Genomic DNA, 24,047 nt, shown 5'->3' on the forward strand with positions numbered 1-24,047 from the left:
GTAGGGATAAACCACTCAGATAAATCCTGTTCTCTTTAATGTGTACTCATTAACACCACCTAAGTCTTTATGCTGAAGCTGGGTCTGATGATATGTAAACTCTGTAGTGGGATTAATTTGACCTAAATTTAATTGTCTAAATGTCACATCCCCTCTGCCTCACGGACATCACTAATGAATCCAGGCCTGTGTTTGTGAGCTCAAGTCCTTGGCTGGGACATTACTGTCCTATGTGTCACACCAAAACAGAACAAAACCAACAAGATTTCTTATTAGATTTTACACCCTTTTCAAGGCATTGCATAGAAGACGACCTTTTTAAAGAACAGAGACTTACTTGTACTTTAGTAAAGCTTTAAACTATGTGAAAAGAGAGAGGGACTCAGGCTGGGAGAAGGTCATTCCCTGGGTTGGTGGTGAAAGTGAGAACAGAGCAGAGAAGCAGAGTCACTATGGAAAGTGTTGGATCTGAGGGAGAGAGCATGAGATCAGCACAGGGATGCAGGAGCTGGGCATGTGGGTTGTAAAGCTCAGCAATTATAAGCCTTGGCTACCTGGGAAATACTAATGTTGAGATTAGCATGTTAATGGATGCGCAGAACATAGAAGACATTGCTAGTAACGTTGCCTCTTTATTATAATAGTCACTCGACACATCCCATCACAAGGTTTGGCTTGGGTTGCTTTTGGCTTTGCCAAACTCGGAGCCAATGGATTATGGGCTTGGCATGTCCATGAAAGTTGTAAGGAGGCATGAAAGATCTGACCTCTAGACTACATTATAGGTTTTCAAAACGTATGTGCATCCAAGGGCGATTTTGTTCAGGGTCATGAAACCACAGAATGCCCTCTGTAGTAGGAATTGCTTTTCAACCCTGCTTCTCCTACTGAAATGAAATTGTCATGAGAGTAGCTGAACACAACTGAATCTATTTAGCAGGTGCATGCTGCTTGCATCTCTTAGATCATGTTGGGCCACATATTTATGTTTTTTATAGGTATACATGAAATGCTTCAATTTAAATATTTTTGTATTTTATGCTGAAGAGGAATATACAACACAGGAACAGAAGTTTGTGCTTCACACATGCTTTTGTGAACTCTATGCATAATAGATAGCTCCTTCTGTAATAAAGTTATTAATTTTTTTCTCCCTGTCTACAGCACAGAATCACAGACACACTTCTTCTCATCAAATGCCTTGCTGTTCTGGGATGTGTTATCCTTATGTTTTTTCTCAATTCATTTGTTCCAGGCATCTACCTAGATCTTGGTAAGTTTCAAAGTTTTGTACTGTTTAAGTGAAACAAACAATCTCCCCCCAAAAAAAACAGTAAATTTTTTCTGAGTCTGGATCTTTCCAGAAAGCCTTTTTCTGTATGTCTCTGGCCTTGCAATTCCACCAGGTTAATCAGAACATCAGTTTCTCAGAACAGGTCTTCAAATAGTAGTCACGTCCCAGTCACCCTAGGAGGAATAACAGACAGCGCTCATGACTTCCTTTTTCTGACTTCCCGATACTAACGAGCTGGCTAAACATTACAGAATGAGCAAATCTGACCTTGGCATCATTGCACTGTAGGTTTGAATGAATGACCAAGGTGCATTATAGAGATCAGAAGATAATCACTCCACGGACAAACAAAAAAGTAGTCTGGCATTATTTCTTAAGTATAGATAACTGTTTGTGTAACTTCCAGTCTGCATTACTTTATCACTGGAATAAATAATTTCCCAAAACAAAGTCAGGAAGACACTGTATATGTGTGAAAAGAAAGTATCTGTGTGCATACTTTTTATGTATATACCTCTATATGCAGGTTTTTACACAGCTAGTTGTATACCTGTTTGAGGACAGGCTTTGTATATCCTGAAAACAGAACCAAATTAAAGTTCAAATTTAACTGAAGGACAGACATGAAACCTACCTGTGCATCACCCTATAAAAAGGTAAAAATACTTTTTGTCTGCTGACCACTTGAAAGTTACGGAATTTCAGATTTATGTTTTTTCAAGCAATCTGAATTTCCCCACTGTGTACATCCATCCCAGTGGCCGAAAGATGCAACAGTCTTGAAGAGTAATAACTCATAATCAATAAACCATTGATTAAATCATTATATACACAGATACTACATTGAAATCCATTTTTGTTATGCACAATATAGAGCTAGTTATAGCTGTACAATGGTGATCAAGTTGTAAACAAGACCTTCCATACCTACTGCTGACACTTCTGGTGTATTGACTAGCTTAGAAGGGTACCAGTAGCAGAAGGCTGTTCTCTCTGCTGGGACCTAGGGAAACACCAGTGTTGTGTATTGCCGGCACCAGTGGAAGGATATGGGCTACTGTGTCTAGAACAATATGTTTTAATAGGTACAGTTTTGCTGCTAAACCTGTTTGTTCCAGGGACTGATCCCTAGCCCTCAGGCCTTAGATGTGCAGGATAGCTTGAGTCCACACTGCTCACACCTTGTCCCTTCAGTGCAGACTGGCCATATCTCCACAGCAAGACAATTCGCCCTGTGTTTCCTCCTGACATTGTATGTATGGGTTAATTAATTTTTATGTTCCCAGTGAGGGCAGTTTTTTAGCCGAGCAGAGCTTTGTTTTAAGGTTATGAGGATGAGGGCATATGTTGTATCATCTGGCACATGTGATGGAGTTTGGGTGTGTGAAGCCACCAGGTACAACTCTGGAGTAATTGCACAGAGCTAAGACCCAAACCTGATCCAGACTCACCCATGCTGCTGTTTGGGTTTGATTCCTGAAATGAATTGTCTCCTGAACTGCACCTTGGTTTAATTTTTATCTCAGATGAAACAGGCTGGGTCACTGCAAAAGAGCCTGGGAGCAAAGCAACACCTTCACAGGGGGGACTCTGGGGGACCAAGACCTTGCTGTGGACTTGTGCTAAGCCATTATCTAGCGGTGTCGGTACACCCAGCATGACCATGTTGGCATGCAGTGGAAGTCCTGGTGCCCTGGAGCAGTGTGAAGTTAGGAAAGGGGCCATGTCAGCCAGGCTTTTTTTCCCTCGTTTCAGCCAGTGCCACAGCTGTTATGGCAGCTTCCCTGTTCCAGAGTATTTGCCACAGAAATGGGCAGTTTCAGCCCAAAAAGATTATTGGCTGTTAAGAAGTTAAAAGGTATCCTGACATATTATAACAGCAAAAGTGCTATATTACTAAGGTGAGGAAGATGCAGAAACTGAAGACGTTTGAAGGCATTTGAAGTCACGGTGGCTAAGAACATAAGGAAGGCCTTCAGTCAGCAATTTAAGAAATCCATTTTCACCCTTAATTTTCTGCCTCAGATAAGTGGACACAGAACCATTTCTTGAATGAAACCTAACATCTGTTAGTGTTTTTTAAAAGCCACAGACAGCCAGTAAAGACCATATAGCACTGGTTGCATATGCTCCTGGTAAGATATTCTTTCAAAATGGCAAAGCAGATGGAGTTAATACTAGAAGAAACTTAATAACTAATGATTGTTTTTTGTCCTACTTTATGTCAGTATAATAAATGAAAACAAATGGCATGGCTGGCAGTGCAGGTTTCTATTATTCACTAGCTGATCTTCAACTGCAACCTTGAGAGTGAATAGGGACTGTATGTGTTCTGTATAATTTCTCCCTGTTCTGTATTCATGGCAAACCTGTCAGATTAATGAATAAATGTTATTAAAGCATGCACATAATTTCTATTAACAATTAATGAATCCTGCAAACTTATACTGAGATCTCATTGGTGATTCCGGAATTCCACTATCTTGATGATAGCTGTCACTTATTTATCATTACTGAAGTAGTGCTGCTGTGAGTCTCTATAGATTTTAGTCCTCCAGTGCATGGAAATGAATTTCCTAAAATACAGTACATCTTGTACTCTGATGGTTTGTGTAAATTTGTTCAATATGTTTTTCTCATAAAAATGAAAGTAGATTGTAGTTCAGTGTTTAATTTTCTACCAGAATAATGTTTCACACAGAGGCTGAAGTGTTAGAAATCTAATAACTTTTAATTGCATTTGGTAGAGTGAATTAGAAAGATTATAGAATTCTTTATCAGTCCCCAGCCTCAATACAATTTTTCCATTATGAACTTGGAATCATTAATATAATTTGAGGGAACTGACATTTTAATTTAAATAATAAAATTTGCATACTTAGCTGCCTTTTAAAATGCAGAACACTTTCCTACTTGGTTTTCTTGTACCTGTTCATCAATTTATTTAGTCTAATTCTATGAAATATCTATGTTAATGAAAGATTAGTACTGAGACTTTAAATAAACAGATATGGGAAACTTTAAGACTTCTACAGTGCTTTCATTCTGCCTCATGGGATTTTACTTTATTGATAAAGCATTGATAAATCATCTGAGAAAAAATGACAAAAGATGAAAGTAAAGGCCCTTTGAGGATTGTACCTGGCTCCTATTTTAACTTTAACTTTTAGGCAGGCATGTCTGGGGCTTTGAACTATAATGAGATCCCCACAAAGATACTAAAGATTTTAAAAGTAAAATAAAGCAAGATTTTGTTGAAATTTAAACTAGATTATTATTTTTTTTTGTTTTAATAGAGGATGCTCTAAGTGACTAGAGAAAGTGGGTCAGAGTGGGTCATAAAGAATACACAAAATCAATTTATAGCCTACTTTCTTCTGTTTTTGTGGGGCAGGTCCTTCCTCTTTGGTTTGGTTTCAGCCAGTTCAATGAGTTGCTGTGAACTCTGCAGTTCCTTCTAGTATCCATGAAAAGGGACCCATCACCTCTCTGGCCCTGCTTTTTTCTGCCCCTACTGGTAGTCTCTGCATGCAATGCAGGTGCTCCACTCCTTTTAGACCCCCTCACTCCTGCCCCCTTCCACCTCTGGACACCCCTTTACAAGGGCCAGGCTGAGTAGTTGCTGAAACAGGGGAAGGTCCTTTCCTCCTTTTAGAGGGTTGCAACAGACTCTGCTGCTCTCATTTTCAAGAAACAAGGTGAAAACTAAGAGCAAACAAAAGAGAGATTGCTGTTTCAGAAAAGAGATACTGTCTCTGCAGACAGAGACAGACCTCTGGAAGCTGGGAAAATATGCCAGAAGAAATGCAAGTGTAAATTTGCCTTATATATTCAATCCCATGCTACTGCCACTGGCTTCCCTGTTGGAGACAGGACTCTTGCATAGGTGAACCTTTGGTATTACTATCCATGGCGGTTCTCATGTTCCTCTGATGAATTAATTATTTATGCAAGGGGACAGGGAGGGATTTTTGGACTCACTGAATTCCACAATTTAGGACTGCTATTTGCTCCCGCCCCAGCAGAAGACAGAGTTTCAAATCATAAATCTTGAGGGAGCTATCTTGGCTTTTTTTGCTTCTGCAGAGGGATTATGTCTTCACATTATTGCTTGAGCCCATTCTGGTATCTTTGGTGCCATGGATTTCTGTGATCCTTCAGACATTAATGTTTAAGGTAATTACCTTCAGCTGCCTTTAAAATAGTCTCTGGAAGAGGTCAGTAATCTGTGGAGGTGATCAACAGCTGTGATTCACCTGACCAACTTTAAAGGTCTAATTCATGAAACGATTCTCCTTACCCTATGTCATTTCACTTTTTGTATGCTAGAGGTAGTCTTCTCAAGCTATACTAAGTTTTAGCTGTAGATACTTAAAAACAAAACCCACAACAGCTAGATGGACATTTGGCTTGATAATTGATTACTTGGGGATTTCACTTTTAACTAAAATCAACTTTAGTATTATTAATGAAAGCTGAGTTAGCAAAACCCCCCAAACTTATGAAATTTTTAAAAATGTATGGTTTTATGCTTTTAACTAACTAACATGATCACTATGACCTTTCCGGGTCGTAGGACAAGTTCTATAAATCAACACTCCATGTAACTTCTGCCAAGCAAACATCCTAGGTCAAAATTTTCCACTTTGGCCTTTCTCTAAACCTAAAATCCCTCAATATTTATAGACAAAGGTTATCTTGTTTGATGAGACCTCATTTTTGTAGTTAAATCTAGTTTTTTTTGGAAAAATCTCGTCTTCTATATTTGCTGTCATTTAACTTCTGACTGTGGGCTTGGTCTGCAAATTTTGCTGCAAATACTTTTGAGGATCTGAAACTCTCTTTCTACAATTTATCTTAACTAGTCTTTTGATTAACACATTTTAAAACTGTGACTGAAATAGGGGAAAAGTAAGAAAATAATAATTTTCATTTAATTTAAACTGACTTCTGTTTGTTTTGTAGGCCATGTTGTACAGAGCTACTTTTAATTTTATTGCTAGAGCATTAAATGCATGGAGAAATGTGTTCTGTTGCTGTAGACATAAAAGAACCGTGTTGTATTGTCACTGCTTTGGATGCCAGTTGTCACATTTTCCAACTCATTTCCATAATTTGCAGAAAATTTGTTGAAATTCACATGAGAAATTAAATACCTTAATTGAAAAGGGCTTCAGCAGAACAAAAAAAAAAAACCCAAATTATGTCTGCAGAGAATGGCATGCAAATTATAGCAAAAATTTTGTCTTAACCTGCAGAGAGGAGTGACACTTCAAATTCAGGGACTGGATCTGAAGTTTCTCCCATATAATTTCTCTTGATTTTCATCTGCTTTTGTTTAAGTGGACATGCACAATTTTCATCTTACACTGTAATTTACCTAGGTGAACCAATAATTATAACAGAGTTGCGACTGAGTGGCACTTGTCTGGTAGCTTGCTTAGTGATGAAGAAAGGGCTGCACTACCCAAGAGTGCTTCACAAACTTGCTTAAAATTACTATTGAATCACAGAATGTCAGAAGCTCTGTATCAATATTTACTTGGCTTAGAAACATTGAAGCTAGGTCTCCGTTACTGCAGCCTGCTAAGATTTTAAGAACTAACTTCATCCATTTTCTCTTCTGCAACATTTTTGGTAGGGAGCTCTCTGCAGCAATGATTCTTCCCTAACGACTTTGAGACAGACCGGTAGGGTCAGTATGTGTAACACCTTGCATGAGAGTTAGCAATGCTGTAACCAATGACAGAAACCTTAAAGATCTTTGACTAAATTATTTAATGCTATAAGCTAAAAAAGAACTAATATTGCACAAGTGAAATAAATGCAGTCTGTGTGGTTTTGTTCTGAGTATGCAGCCTAGGAAGCTGCCTAAGGTGAACTCTAATAAGCTTTTCCCCCAGCTTTTACCTGGGCCCTGGGACAGAGTATGTAGGAACTTGACAGAGTGTGCATTTGAACTTGTGCTAAAATTTCTTTAGAATGGGAAAAATGTTTTTCAACTTAAACCACTCCCCCACAGCTCTGTGAGATACATTCTGCCTCACAGTGTGAAGCAGAACTTCTCAGGACCAAAAGATTTATAAATGGTCATGGAGAAGGAGCACAGGGCTGAGAAAGATGTGGACAAATCCCATTACTCTGAAGGGTGCCAACATCAAAGCATCCATGAGGCTTTTATTTTTACACTTTGAATTATTATTCTGGAACTTTTTTTCTCATCTGCTGTCACTGATAAATAGATTAAACTACGTTGTATAAATCTGACACTATTTACAAACAATAAAATAATATGAGCAGAAACAAACGGCTCTCAAAAATTGTGTGTTTCTACCCATAAAGACGGAGGAAAAGAGAAAATGTTCATATTTTGTAAATGTTTGGTTGCAGGTGAATTTTTGCTATAGTTAAAATGAAAGGTTCATTATAGATCTAGTCAATGTTACTGAGGAGTTATTTTATAAAATATTTGAAAAAGATCAATTTAATAAGCTGGTGTATAATTTTTTAGTGCTTAAGAAAAAAAGAAAATCTTAGTGAGACAGCTATTAAACTATAAAAACTGGTGAATAACATAGATTTAAGAAAGCATAGGCTTAATGTCAAAAGCAACATTGTTAAGTTTAGCACATCTTATATTTCACATCTTATATCACTATATCCTCAGTGTAAAAAGTGCACATTTGCTCTTTAATTTGTCAGTGAATCTAATGTTTATTCCAGGTTATCTAGAATCTGTAATATTAACCAGTTTTAGCTGAGGAGAGCTTGTTGGTATTGACTGCTGAGTATCTGCTCAAATGATACTGAATTATAAACTGTACTCAAAGTTGTCACAAGAAATATTTTATTTTCCTTGTCTTTTTTCCCCCTTTTATTTTTTTAATTTACTTTGTAAAGCTTTCAAACATAAATTAAGGAACCAGATGCAAAGCCTGGAAAGCAATATTTGTGGACCTTTTCTATAAAGCTAAAAATTTCAGCTTGGATAATTTGTGGTTGCCTGGAAACTCCGTCACACATTTCAGTAAAGTAGATGGTTTTAGTCTGCAAAACATTTGGATTAGGGATGCCTTCTCTGTATATGGCAAAAGGCTCCCGCTTTCAAAGTATCAGTGGTGATGTTAAGCTTGTGATATTGTGGGCAAAAAGAGGAACATTCCTAATACCTGGAGCTAAGAATTTATTGTTAGTCTAATTTAAAGTTGTATCAGTGTAAGCAAAACACAATAAACAATTATTGTTAGTCCTCTTATGATAATACTAACACTTACAGTCCAAATTATCTAATTAATACAAAACAAAACTCATTAACAATATACAGGTAAAACTGTTGTAAAAAAATAAATAACAAAACCCTCCAAACCCAGAATACTCGCCTTTATATTCTAATGTTAGAGTCACCCTTTGATGCTCTGCAGGGTGCTAAGGTTCGCAGGTTAGACTGGGAGGACTCACAACAAAGTATTGATATCTTCAGGTCTTTGCTGGGATGAGCGTGGTAGGGTGTCTTTCTCCTCTTTACTGGGAGGTGAATAGTGTTGATGTTTATGGTTTCTTCCTCCCTCTGCTTGGGTCCACTTAAGCCCATTTTTATACATTTTCTAAAGCTTTATGCTTCGCTTTTTCAAATTTTGGTCTTCAGCTCTGCATTATACCAAATTTTATCATATGTGATGTGTTGTATGTATGCTACATACTAGTTTCTTGTGTTTTTTGTTACCCCTAAAATGGGTTTTGTCCATCTCCTAATTTTGCCCTATCATCTAACTACTGTTGAGTTGCTGATAAACCTAGGGCCTTTGTTATCATTCTATACATCCCTTTTTAGCTGCAATTACTCATCCTGCTCACTCTCATCTGCAGCAACTTCTTTCTTCTTCTACCTTTTTCTACTAACCCTCCACCTCCATGAAGCTGTGACACTGCTTTCCATGACTCAAGTGGTTTCTTTAGTTCCTGACCTGATGATGGTAAACAGAGCAATAAATTGTAGCATCTGATAAGAGTGTCCAACCTAAGGTAGTAAGATACAGTAAGATTAGAGCCATGCTTTTAGGCACTTCTCTTTGAAAGTCCTCAGCCCTTTCTGGAGACCTTTCCAGGTCCTTGCAATTCTGCTTGCAGGGGCTGATCTGCAGCCCCTTTCCCCAGGTGGTATCAGCTACAACTGTCAGTGGAGTTTGGCATATTTGTCCTCATTTAGTGCTCTTCCTCTCTCTGCTCTTGCTTCATTCCTCTACTGTTTTGTCTGTTCTGGCATACAATGGTGTTGGCTTAAGTTGTCTAGCACTTTTACGTTGAGGTCAAGAAGAGCACTGCATGTGACTGACCTGCTGGCCTCTGAGTATGTAGTATGGAGAATTCGATTGCACTGTGAAGATGCAAATTGTTGCTTTAAAATGAGAAGGAACATAACTGTATTAAAAAAGACTTAGTACATCTTTGATTCATGGTGATGTCGAAAAAATCTTGATACAGTGTATATGAATATAAGTTAAAAGTAAATTTGACAATTATTTTGTAATAGTGAGAATGTTGGAATGGAGCTAAGCTGATGTAGTCAACAGTGACTCAGGCTCAGAAAGTCTGGTCCAGATCTTAGTTATTCCCCCTTCACAGCATAAGACTCTGCTCCTGAAAATAAAATAAATCTGCTTTCCATGATCCTTGCAGTCCTAATTTCTTTTAGGATAGTTTTCAAAAAATTCTGCCCTTGAAATTGCACAGTCATCTTTACAAACGTAATTAAGCATGGAAAATATCCTCTATCCTTGCAGCTGCCCATGTACTTGGCGAGAAAAAAAAAAGAACCAGTAACAATTGTATCTGCTGGTGCAGCTTTTGTGTTTTATTGTTTACTTCTGGAAAAGTTGACCTTTCCTCTATCTTGATATTTACATCTTCTGAAATTATTTTTGGTTCACAAGAGTCAATGGGGCTATGGCAATAGAGTGTGTTTGTTTGCAATGACCTTTACTGAGGAAACTGTAAATTTTTTAGATTTATGGGTTGGTGCAATATACACAGCTATATATCTGTCAACTCATCTTCCCTGTAGATGCAGTGCCTAGCTATAGCAATCTCTAACCAGAGTTTCTTTCTATCTTGAATGCCACCCATGAAATTGCGTTTGGAGAATTAACAAAGTTAGGTGTTAATAATGCAATACAAGCGTGAATGTGATTTCCGCATTCTGATCTCATGGTCAGAATTACAGCCTTGCAACAAAGTCCAGCCCATCATTTCCTAATGTACATGTGCTGATCTGTGATTACAGAGCAGGTAGTCCTCTGCCTCCTTGTTTTATGCTGCACTTCTGGTTTTTAACATTGCAGTTGCCTTCTATCAGCATAGGTTTCTATTTCTTTCACCTTGTGTGGGGTTATAGTTTCCACTAACTTTTTGCGTGTTCTTTCAATCCTCTTCTATTGTACCAAGCATTTCCTGTTGTGGTGCAAGCTGACCTGGGCTGTCATCATCACCAAGGAGTAGCCTTACACTGTGGTGCTACAAATGCCACAGAACAACTGAAAATGATTTCTATGAAGCTAAGCCTTTGAAAAGAGATTGCTCAAAAGTCCAGCAAGTTGCTTTGTAAGAGGGCAACTTTATAAAAAAAAAAGAATATTAAAGAGAAAACAGTGCTTATCAGTTCACAACAAGTATTACTTATAAACATTCAGCATGATTTCAGAATGTATATTTTCAGGGATGCCTGATAAAACAAAAAATTACAGAAACAGAAACACAGGACATTTTCATTCACATTCAGAACTACTGATGAAACATATTCCATAAGTAGAGCAAGCGCTACTAGAAATATGACTTTGATTTAACTTTTTCACCCAAATATTTCTATATGCATGTATAAGGACATAGTTGAGTGTGTGCTTTGCATAACATTACAATTACACCATAGTATATGAAGGGCTGGCATATATCCTTAGGCTAAATTTTGAGGGGTTGTGGAGCTAATCAGACCTCTTCTGATTAAGCTATTGGAACACAGTGATGGACTTTACTTCCTCATATATTCAATAACATGCTGTGTAAACAATTATTCAAAGGTAAGTGCCAAATATGTTTTAGCTCGTAAACCTATTATGGACATTGTGGGCTAAAAGGGTTTCTACACTTCACAAAAAGTTGGTGTGGCCATTTTGACATATAGAGGGATGTTAAGGTCACAGAAAAAGAATACCATACTTTGCTTAGAGACAAATGTCTAAAAAAGTCAGCGTGTCGATCCCATTTTTTTACAGATAGGAGTACTGTATTTTCACTTGGCAGAAGCTGGTCTAGCTGATTTTTAGAAAACTCTACTTATTTATCGACTGCTATAAATATGTGACGCTGAATACCATGTAGCCTGAATCTTCCTTGTTACTATTACACCTCCTTGCTCCCTCTTGTCCTACCCACTGCTGCAGCCACAAACAGGTTGCACTCTGCCAAGGGAGCAGCCTGGTACAAACCCAAAGGCTTGCCAGGACTCATTTAATCTGCTTATCTTTGAGCTTATCCTGGATTCTTGAAATTTTTCCTCAAAAGTTAACTTTTCAGAATGTTGATTATACTTACTTCTCTGCCTTGTGTTTCCCAATGAGTACACATCTTTCTTAAATTTTATCTTGTTAGGGTTTACCAGGGATGAAGAGAGCAGAGGTTGCTTCACAGGATTGGCCATTTATCGTCCTGGTTCTGTATTTCAGTGGGTAATTAGGTTCAGCTGTGATCCACCATATTTCTAGAGTCTTTTCTACAGGCTTGTTAGGCATTCAGTAGCTTCCCACCCTGGATTTGTGCAGTTTTAACTCTTCCTACCTAAATATAGTACCTGTCTTTCTTGAGCAGCACATGATTTTGCCTAGGTCAGTGTTGAGATCGTGCAATGTCATCCTGGCTTTGGCTTTCAGTGCACTTCAGTTTCCACAAAAGTGAATTTTAAGTGTCGCCTCAGTATTCACAAAGACATTATTTCAAATTCTGCGCACGTAAAGTGAACATACAGTATCTACATGTTCACATTGTTAGAAGGAAGCTTATTATGCTTTTCAGCTGGTAGTAGGTCAGACAAAATTACTTGTACTAAGGAATACAAATTTTTCTTAATGAGCATTTGAAAGGCCTACAGATTACACAGTAATTTTTTTCTTTCATTTCTTTCTCTTTCACCTACCTTCCTCCCACATATTCTAGACTTCTATTTGATTCTGTTAGATTGTTTTCTCTTTTCAAGTTCTTCTGCTTGATTATTTCAAAATATATATTCTTTTTTTGAGTAGGATTGCAATTGTGTTCTTATCATGAACTATTTATTGTTCCAAAGGTGGTTTTTCCTACTGGGTAAAGTGTGTGAGAAAAGCAAAGCACTCAAGCTATTTCTACAGTACCTTTTTTTTCTGGCCCCAGGCAGAAGACATGGGAAGTTTTTTTCTGAAGAATGCATTATAAATTTTCAAGGTGCATTTTAGAATAAAATTTCATTTTATTTTTCCTAAAATAAATAGAACTGTCACTGTCTTCAACAGGTACCATATCAGTGCAGAAATGGAATTTAGATTCAGTTTCTCTCCGTGTTTTATTTCCAGAACATCAACTGTTGTGAAACAGAGGCACTAAAAGGCAGTATAGGAAGTGGTCTGTGGAACTATAAATGGGCTTTGATTTCACTATAGTAACAAAAAGTTAGTTTTTGAAATTATTTCTAGTTCTCTTCCTCTTGGCTATTTTTTTTGTGGCCAGTAAGCTAGAAAATAAATGAACAGAGAAGACAGTCTTTAATGTATCCTAGTACTTTTAATTCTTAATAAAAGAGAAGAAATAGCTTCAAATTGAACCCAGGGCAAAAACCAAGCTACCCAAATATATAAAACACAGATATAGTATGTACTAAAAGGTATCGTGAACAGAGATTGCGCACGAAGTCCCCCAAATTCCTTGAGAGACTTCCTCCTTCCTCTCCCCTTCTCTGCACTCCTATCCTGTGCCCTTCCTCAGAGAGATGGGTAACTGCATCTCCAGTTTGCAGGCATAGCAAGGAAAGCAAATATACTCTGAACAGCCTGTGTATGTAGACTGAAATAAGCTCTGTGCAACCAGGACTGGCAGCTGATGTGTTTGAGCCTCTGGAGAGCTGTACTTGCCAGAGCACTGCAGGAGGACACATCCTTGCCCCTCCATATTCCCAGAGAACAATATTGTAAGGCAGGGCACTCTTCTGTCATGGAAAGCCATGTGCGTGCAGCTGATACATGCTGATAACACTCGTGGTGCTAGAAAATGCCTGGCTCTATCCACCTCTTGTGCTCTTCAATTATATTTCATTAGTTTTAGCGAATAATTGTTATCTCTGTATAGCATGTTCATGTTGATTTGTTTTCATCGGAGGCAGGAGGGTAGAAATAATGCCAAGATATTATCACAGATTGTTCCAGAACTGCTGAGAAATTGATGTTATTTAATTCTTCACTTTGTTTGTACTTACAAAATCTATGTGACAAAATGTAATGTTGTCACTTACATTTGTATAAAATAGCAGTAAAATTCTGCTATCAAGCTCCTGATCTTCATACATCTACTTCCCCTTCAAGTATTCCATCTGGCAGGAATTGCCAGCATCTTTATTTACTTAAGGTGGAGTTGGGCCGGGCCCACCATTGTTTACTTGAATTCAAAGAACAGCTAAGACTTGACAGTCAGAAGAAAATTAGGCAGTGCATTTCCATGACCCCTTTCTTTGTGTTCAGAGAAAATAACTATTTAATTTGCATGGCCAGATTCACTTTATTTTTGGAAAGAAAGTAAAACAACTAATGCTAGCAAAAAGGCCTGGTAGACAGGAACTTTCTTTTGCTACTTCGGGAACTCAGGGAGCACTCCTGTTCCTGTGGTTTGTAGCTGTTTTTGCAGTCTGTACACATGCCCAGAGTCCAGTGCACAAAAAAATACATACATTTTCAGCTTATACCAGAATCCAGTATTCATCCTGAGCAGTACAGAGTATTACTACTCTTAGATCAGTCCTGGAGTCCCTTTCCAGTAGGTGGTAAAATTCTGTTCTTCACAAGAAAATTCGGGACCAGAAATTCCCACCCCACTCTCTTTTGTGGTTGTTTTTGCTCTCCTCCTCCCTTGCAGTATGATGCTCGTTTATGAGCTATTTTTGACCACACAGTTTGATTAGATCACTGTGACCAAAGCAGGGAACAGACTGGCTCAGCTTGCAGCATGGCAGAGTTTCTGTCTTTGGAATTGAGCAGAGCTGGCTGTGAGACATGGCTTTTGGATCCAGTGAGGCAGATCAAATTTTACTCAAAAAATCTAGAACAATGTAGGAGCCGAAGCTACAAAATTTGGGATACAAAATTATTTCGGTTTTCAGCTCTGCTTAGCTTTGGCTTTGTTTCCACCTATATGGTGGTATTTCTGCTGTCAAGCCACTACATTTCCTAGTCCTTCATACCTGCTCCCTTAGAATGATTTCCTGCATCTCCTTGTAGATTAGGTTTGCACCAGGCTAAAGGAAAAACTTACTGTGAGAGTTGCTTATCAAGGAAATGGAAAAAACTTATCAAGTGATCCGCCATGTGGAAGCTTTTTAAGAGGAGAGCGCTTCTTGAAAGGGGAGAGCTTCTCTTCTTGGGGAGAGAGCTGGGGAAGGGAAAAGTCATTCATAGTGCTAGAAAATGTGGTTTCAGACAAGCAGAGAGGACAGAAGCCAGGTTAGGGGCATCAAGAGTAGAGCTGAACTGGGGACAAGATGGCACTTGCAGATGCCTGAGAGAAAAGAAATAGGTCATTGACTGAAGAGTCTCAGTGTCACTGAGAGCTTTTTGGTTTTGGAGCCAAACAATGCAAGAAATACGATTTCACTGCTCCACAAATACCACAGGAGAAAATAAAACCACCTCAAAGCATGAAAAAAGGAGCTAGTGTCAAGCTAAATCGTTTAGCCCTCCTTGCCAAACAGATCAGCCGGAGTCACTCCTGAGCTGCTGGTTTCGGCTTTTGGGCAGGTCTGGTTGCCAGCACTGAGCTGCAATATTTTCAGCAGGTGTTCCTTACTGATCGCACTTAACCTGAAATTCTCATTTAAAGAGCGTGATACGTCAGGGAAAGCTTCCAAACTGTTCTTGAGAGCCCAAAATATGTTCTTTGATTAGGGAATACTTATGTGACATTGTATAGGATTTTTTGGACCAAATAGTTAACGTTAACATCTTCATGAACAGTGAGAACCTTTGGTATCTTTATATCTTTTATATTTAAATATTATTTAAATGGAATATAGCTTAATTTTAAACTGCTGTGTCTCTTTGGATCTCTTCCTTCTGTTAACTTAATAGGAAATGCTTATGCATAAGCTCTAAGTTGAATGGCCTAAAATTTTATGAATCAGTCTTCTATCTCTGAATTTTCTTACAACTTCGGTTGTTGAAGGCTTTTGTAGAGGGCGCACTTCATTCATCTATCTACTTCGTAGCAGGGGCCTGCTCTCCTTAAGTTACATTTGTTATTTGACCATAAGTTGGTGACTTAAGGTTGTTTGCCAGCAAAGATTGTTATTGTTCTTTCTTCCTTCCTCACTTTTTCTGCAGTTCTGTGAATCAATCACTTTCTGACTGTGAATATATGAAATTGGATGAGGTGTATGAAATAGTCACAACAAAGAAAGAAATAACTTGAACAGGTGGAAGACTTCATTTCATGCTATTAAAAAACCTTAAATTATGTATCTTAGTTTTTTTGTATTAAACAAAAATCATCTGCTATTTTGGAAAAAAATAGAGAAGCAAAACAGAAAGAGGAGCATCATTCTGAGGAAAAAAACACCCAGTCCCCTTTTGCTTCAAGTCTGAAATCCCATTTCGCTGTTTAAGATAAGTGTGTCAGAGGAATCATACAGCTCCAGAAAGCATTTTAACTGCGCAGAAAGAAAGTAAACTTTGCTTGGACAGGAGATTCACTGATTACGTTCTCTGGCTGTTTGTGCATTTGATTTGCATTTTCTCTTAATCAGTTCCCAAAATATGTGTCTTAGAACACTTCAGGATATATAGAGGGATACTGTCTGGAGAGAGCCTGTTTTGCTGTTTAAAGTCAGTCCCTTTTCTGTTTTAAAGAGCTTTTCCCTTCCTCTGTTTATCTTCTAGAGCACATAGCCAGCCAGTCTTCAAGGCCCTGAAAAATGCAGTACTGCAACTTTTATGTTGGTGGCACATAACGAGGCTGTGAAGAGTAAAGTGTTTTTCTCTCTCTTTCTAATGCAGGCTGGATTGCCATATTGGGAGCCATTTGGCTGCTAGTGCTAGCAGACATCCATGATTTTGAGATGATATTGAACAGAGTTGAGTGGGCAACCCTGCTTTTCTTTGCAGCATTGTTTGTTCTCATGGAGGTAAGATTCTCTGGTTTCTGAAGCCTGAAGAGCTATAATTGACTTAAAACGTGAATTATGTTCCTGGGCAGATACCTCCTGCAGATTCAATCCTGCTGGAATATTGAAGATTGAGTGTATTCATTGTAGTACAGAGAGAAATTGCAGAGCGGTGGAAGATGGTTGGACCTCTTTGAGATTTAATTTTTCACTGTAAGCTTAGTCTCACTCTCTCTCCTGCTGCTGCATTTGCTGATTGTATCTTTTTTTTTTTTTATTATATACCACAAATTATATATTTATTATATACCACGATCATTTTCATAGTGGAATTTTAATTTCCAGGTTTGTCGGTGGTCTATGTGTGTAGATAGTTTCTACGTAGTTATGTGTTTATTTTGCAATTGTTTAGAAAAGTGGTAGGAAAAATAAATGAAGAAGAATAAACCAGAGTTGAAAAATGCTCCTAATGCTGTCTGCTACATGCTGGCTACCAAATGGCCTAAGAGGTTTCATGGGAGTATGGTTTGACAGGATAATATCACTGAGTTTCAGTTTGCAATTGTAATTTAAAAAAGATATTCAGTACTTGAAACGCCTGCATATTTTACTATGTAGTTTCTTTGTGCTTGTCTGCTTGACTATCAGAAACAGTCCGGTCATGTTTGTACCTATTTTATTTACTGTTTGATGCTTTTGTATAGCCTGAGAGGACTTATTCTTACTCAAATGTTTGGATAATTCTTCGTATGTATACTCACATTTACTTGTCAATTAGGCTTCTGTGCGTTCGCTAGAATGCTTGGTATTTTTCAGTTGTTATTTGTTGGGTTTAAATTATATAATTATGTTGTAGAAACATGACAAAACCCAAGTGACCACTGGCACTGTAATGGCTAGTGAATTGTCTGAGTGAACAGCCTGGGAAAAGCCTGTAAGAACAAATTTACTCATGCAGCCTCCTTTCTCCACCTTCCCCACTAGTAATTGCAAAGAGCCCAAGAAATTGTAAATTGAGATCTATTAAAAAATATCACCAACAGAAAAAGGGACAAAATTTGAAGCAAATACAAACAGTGAATAATTCAACTGACTCTAGTTAATGCCAAACTGGAAGTCAAAATCTGGTAACCTCTGAGAAGATGAATGGAAACTGTGATTATCATTAGGAGGCTTGTTTGCTAGCTAGTAGGTCCAAAATTCATCAGGAAATGTTGATTTATTGTACATCCATTAGTACAGGCAATTTTTAGCTCTCTGTGTTATCAAGCTCTATATATCCTCACATTTTCTATCTCTTATAAAGAATCCATATTGAAGCCGTGTTTATTTTGTCTGCTGTTGCTGTAACAGTTTATTAGTTGCATTCCCTGACACATTTATTGTTTTAGCTTTGATTGAATGGTTTTGATTTGAGTGTTGTGTGGCTGCACAATAACATAGTAAAACACCCAACAAGTTATTTGCCATTTACTGCCAGACTTCGGATATGACTGTTGTAATTCACTGAACTTCATTTTTATGGTTTATCAGGTCACCAATGAATAGTTGGCTAACGAAAGAATATTTTTCCTGGCTCTGTAGAATAACAGCAGTTTAAGGTCATGAAAGAAACTTGTACACATAATCAAGAAAAATAGTAAGAGACACTAAATTCTTCCCCATAAATGAATGAGAAAGAATATTCTAAGTATCATAGTTGCTAATTTTGATCTGAATCTATTACCCTTTGGATTAGCAGGAGATAATAGTCCTTGCCAAGGCATTTTTCTTTCCTTTAGGTTAACAATGTCAAGAAGCAACAAGTCAAAACAAAGATATGCATTGGAGTATAAGAAGTCTTTCCATGAGCTAGGCACTCAGCAGCTGTCAGCTCATATTCTTGTGGATCACCCCTGGTGATCCTTCATCTTAGAGGCATCCCAGTCTGAAGATATTTCCTACTGCTATAAATGTTCCCTTTCTTATTAAAAGGCACATTTGAAAACCTGTGTGGGATTTATGCTGCAACTCATTTTGGAAAATGTGAATTAATTTCCAAAGCCATGGGGGAACTCTTGGAGCTTCTGGCTTTGGGTCCTCATTGGTCCAGTCTGGTAGATCTTTTGAAATAAAAAAGCTGGAAATCCTTTGAAGATGTCTTGTTTTTTATTTGCCCTTCAGATAATTCTTCTTTATGATTGTCTTTTTAGTCCTCATTCACAACCGGCTGCTACAGGCTATAAAAGCTTTCTGCTTCTTCTGTCTCTTTGCTACATCAGTTCCTGTGCCTCTCAGGGATAAAGTATTTTGTTCAATTTGATTGTCAAAATTCACATTTTACCTTAATCCCTTCAGGCAGAGTTTATTTCCAACAATCATCGTGACATGTTGTCCATAAGAAGGTTTCACACAAATAGTGTGCATAAATTTTTGTGCATAAATTAAACTTTGATCTAAAACAGTACATTGTTTTCTCTGCAGGAAAGCCCTATTTTGAGCTGTCAGACAGGAACCAGTATGCTTGAGGGCACTAATTAGTGCAGTAATACTTATTCCTCCTAGAAGACACATGAAGATCCAGGAGACCTTCTGTGCAGTTTACACCCAGGGGAGGCCAGTAGCAGGGTGCTAACTGCTGACTTTCACATGGGTGCTTGCAGGCAATTGGCCTGGATATTTGCAGAGACATCCTAAAGTTGGTTGTGTTATTAGTACTGTCATCATCTCTAATGTGATGGGCTACCTGCAGATTGACTGTCTTGCAGGAGCAACGTGTGTCCTTTGCTCCCTTCCCTCTTTCCTGAAGATCTTTTTTGTAGTACCATGTCTGGATTGCAGAACAAATGTTGAGTGTTACTGAAAAGTAGTATGTTGTATAAATAATTAAGTTAATAAGGCGGCAACGTTAATGGAATGTAACTCTGGATGCTGGTTGCTGACAGCTATGTGTTAAAAAGTTTATTTTAAAGTGTGAACACAAAGCAATTGCAAAAAAAAAAAAATTGCAGTTCATTCAAAATATTGCTATTACATACATTTAAAAAGTCACATCCACAACCTTTGAGTTGATAAAGCAATGCAGAAAGCTGAGAAAGAAAATGGTAACTTAAAATTTCCAAAATAATTCATTTCTTAGGAAACTTTCTCCTGGGAAGTTAAAGTAATGAAAAAATGTCCATTTTTTTTTTTTTTAATGTAAGGGATATGTGTATGTATTTAAAAGTCTTATCATTTTTTTCTGTGTGCTGCGTCTTTAAATGTAGGTATACCTTTTTTGTGCAACACATTTTTGAAAGGAAATATAATTCCTGGGCCAAATTTAATATGTGGCAACACCCAAACCACTAGTGTTCAACTGCCGGTACAATAGCTGAATGAGCTGCAGGTACAGGAACTGCTGGTCTGAATGACAAGCCCCTTTGTCACTCTGACATTACTGTGTCTTATACCACACCACTCAATGCCTATGAGGATCTTTGTACATCTCTGTCATGGAATTTGACAGTGTGCGAGTTGAATGTTTTTTTATTCCACTGATGTCTCTGAAGGGCTCTGTCTGACTGCCAGGTATGGAGGTTATACAGAGTTGTGTCATGTGAATAATGACTTCTGCAGCTCTGTGCGGGAACGGAGTCAGTAAGTTAAGCATTGCAGCTGACTGGTTCTTGGTCATGGCAGAAAAAAATGAAAGCAAGCCAAAAAGCTTGGTCTAGGCTGAACCAGAAATGGTGATTTTCTCCCCTGAGAAACTGAAAAGTCTTAAAATAGATATACCCCATTGAATCTGAAAATAGTACTTCATTCTGGACACTTGCAAGAAAAGAAAATAAAACGAAAGTGAATTAAAGGGTAGCTCTTGTAAGTTAAAATTCCCCTTTTGCCCTGTAGTTTAAGGGAATAGATCCTTCTCCTGGAGTGTGAATATTCAATTTATATTCTCTGTCTGCCCAAGGAAAGATCAGAGCCATGAGTATTAGGCTGGAGTCTTGTGATGACTTTTCATCTGTAGTAGTAACCATGGTTGTATGGGATGCTCTCTGCATATCCTGTACAAATGGGAACGGCTCTCACAGGAAGGACAGAGCAGTCTGGTACAGGCTGCCTCAGGCCCAATGCTTACAGGGCTCACCATCTCAGTTTGGGCAACTGACATGGGATCGGAGAGCTGCTTTTCCTGCCTTTTAGGTGCTGCTGCCTCTGTGGCAATTTCTTTTCACCCAAGATCTCTGGCCTGGTATTAGCAGATGGGTTCTATTGGTTTTTTGTGGGTCTGAGAAAACTCTTTAACAGAAACAGGTATTTTGCTTTCTCTTTTCTTTATCTGAGGGTGAGCAAAAGATGTCTGATATCATCTGATCTGTTAAACACATGATATACTTCTACCTATATTGTGGTTTTGGGGAAGGTGGCTTAAAATAAGTTGTATTCAGGTATTCAGAAAACATGTATCTACTGAAGAATGTAATCTTTAAATGTCAGCTGTTCTTTGATGCCTATGCTCCACACTCATAAGTAATCCCACCAGTCATTCCAGAGCAACCAACCCACTTCTGCAAATACAGCTACCAATTCCTGCTGTGTCTTTTCTTTCTACCAATTGCAAAGTTGCTGTAGAAGCTACATGAGATGAATATCAATATCTTGTGAATAGGAAGAAATTGTTGTATTTTCTTACATCTACTGAAAAAAAAAGTAGCTGCAGCAGATACTTCACTAGTCGATGTCTTCTTTTTTTTTTAGGCCTTGGCTCACCTGCATTTAATAGACTATATAGGAGAGCAAACAGCTTTGTTAATAAAGGTATGTTTAAAATATTTAAAGTTTTTTAACAGATAAGGAAAACAGTTTTAGTCCCATAGAATAATGAATACTTTCATTTTTAATTTAATGCTAATGATTGCATTTCTGCATCAGCAATGTCAAGAAAGCATGTTTTACTTTGATATGGGTGATATTCAATATATACATATATCTGTCCACAGCCTGTCCACATAGCCATAAATGCATAAGGGAAGCCTTTTCTGTAGTCTAAAAACCACAAGAAAAGATAAATGGTAAAAGGGAAAAATTTATAGAGTTATGCAGTTTATTTCCTGTTTGAAATGTGTGACTATTAGAAATATCAGTCTTCATATTTCTACTTGTTCAAATTTTATTAGAAAAAGAACAATATTGTGTTACTAAATGTTGGGCTATTTTCTTTAAGATGCTGTTCTTATCTCAGAGCCTGAAGGAGTAATAAATGTTGATAAATTAAAACTATAGAGAACATGCAATTATGCCATAGGGGGACAGAGCCACACTGGTCTCATCAAAGCTGTAATTTGACTTCTTTCAATTCCAGGTGGTTCCTGAGGACCAGCGCTTGGCAGTGGCCATCGTTTTAGTGCTCTGGGTGTCTGCTTTGGCCTCCTCTGTGATCGACAACATCCCCTTCACAGCTACAATGGTAGGGGTCTGCACAGCACTTGCATATCCTCCTCCTCCTGGTGCTGCCAAGAGAGCTGAGGTTGCTGATTACAATTTGCTTTATTTTTTTTTTGCACCTCTGTTGTGTTGCAGTTTACTTTAGCCCCTCAGATTGAATCATTATTACAAGCTTATTCATACTGTTTAGGCATCTAGCTGGCCACTGCTGCCAGCAGTCGCAGTTTCCTGTGGAACTAGATTCACTGTTTTACCTGTATTTTTGCACTTTTCCTTACACTTTTGCACATATTCACATTTGTACCCGAAAAGTAAAGTTGTCTTTTCGACAGAAATTGTCACTAACCATCTGCTGCTATCAATATTTCCCCTCTATGCACTGCGTAGTTAGGCTAATGCTTTTTTTAACACCTGAACCCTTTATTGCTACCTTACTTACCTAATTAGTTTAAAAAACAGCAAATAATGTTAATCATAACAAATACTTATCAGCAGCTGAGTTTTAATATCAGAAAAGTATCAAATTATAACAAATTAAGGCATGATCAGACAGGTTTATTTAATCAAGTTCTCTGTTTAAAGTGCAATAATGTCTTCATTATACCAGAGGAATGATTCATTGTTACAGCTTGTTGTCAGCTAAGTATAATTTTTTCTTCCACTGTTATTGGGTGGTTATGTCCGCCCTTAACCTGTGTCAAGGTTTAAAACACTTCTTATAGGGCATATGATAGGTCAGACAGATTTGCAACTGCTCTATAATTATATGTTAATACGGTATTTTGGTTTGATTACCATGGTGTTTCCTGTGGAATTACATTGATTTAACAAAAACAGACTGCAAGCAATAGGCATGAAGGGAAAGATTGGTTCAGGATGAGTCACCTCTCAGCAAACACTTGAGGACTATTAAACAATAATGCAGAAATCTTAGCTTCAAAGGTTTTGCCTCACATCCAGCTACTCTATGAAAATTGGTTTGGAGCAATATCAAAAGACACGTGCATGCACATTGACCAGAGGGTCTTTTACGGGTTTTGAATGGAACTGTCTTTTAAAGGAGTATGTTTCGGGGAATGGGACGGCAACACAGGAATCTTTTGGGATGCCTGAAGACCATTTCTTTTATATCTTTGAGGGACTGAAAGACAGATGGACAGGAAAGGACTTCTACCATGATTTTAGACGTTTCAAATATATATCTTTTTCACCCTGTCCTGGGCTGAACATAAGAGACTGCTGTAATTTTTTTTTTCTTTAAAAACATGTAGAGAAAGGAGGGAGGAAGAAAGGAAAATACAGGCATATTAACAGACATATTATCACCTGTGCAAAAGCAGTCATTAGTTGAGGGCTTAATGTGTTATATGGCAGACTGAAGCCAAGACCTAACATCACCTAGTTCAATGAATGGGCTTGGACTTTGGTGTTTGTCATTCTAGATTGGAAAATATTTACAGAGAATTCCTACGCAACTAAGTTCCAAGTACTTATGTAAGATTATATAAACTTTCACTTAAAATTCTTCTTGTTTCTTAGGCACTGGGTTCCTACTGTCAAAACAAGCAATATTTGGTTTTGGAAGGCTATTTATCACTATATATGTCAAAATTATGAAGTACTGATAAGGAGTATTACATATATTGAACCAGCTCTTTTGAAGAATAGCTTTTTGCTAATTGGGGACTGAGTGTGCGTGCGTCTAATAATCACACAGTGTAACAGGTATTTCTTAGATATCTATTTATTGACTTATTATTTACAGAATCAAAGTGTAATTATTAAAAGCATAAAACCATCCACACAGCAACTTCACTTTTTTCAGCCACATAGTTCACTCACACTGGTACCCGGCTGACATGTTTATATACGTGAGTTTGGCTTCATATGCCTTAGTAATATTGGAGTATAGAGTACCTGCTATGGTGTAGCCAGGAATGATCGTGTCCTTTCTTGGCAAAA

The 24,047-nt window shown here is 37.8% G+C and overlaps 1 protein-coding gene across 1 annotated transcript in view; it reads left to right on the top strand.

The window, feature by feature from the left end:
* The window catches only part of OCA2 (OCA2 melanosomal transmembrane protein), a 172,384-nt gene that overhangs the window by 88,456 nt on the left and 59,881 nt on the right, over positions 1–24,047 (top strand). Inside the window, exons 17-20 of the mRNA XM_074152282.1 lie at positions 1,165–1,273; positions 16,570–16,697; positions 21,399–21,458; positions 22,003–22,107. Of these exons, the coding sequence (XP_074008383.1) occupies positions 1,165–1,273; positions 16,570–16,697; positions 21,399–21,458; positions 22,003–22,107 (402 nt within the window). The remainder of the gene's footprint in view (positions 1–1,164; positions 1,274–16,569; positions 16,698–21,398; positions 21,459–22,002; positions 22,108–24,047) is intronic.

Source organism: Numenius arquata, chromosome 1 (genome assembly GCF_964106895.1).
Source record: "Numenius arquata chromosome 1, bNumArq3.hap1.1, whole genome shotgun sequence".
In the NCBI taxonomy this organism is placed as follows: Eukaryota; Metazoa; Chordata; class Aves; order Charadriiformes; family Scolopacidae; genus Numenius; species Numenius arquata.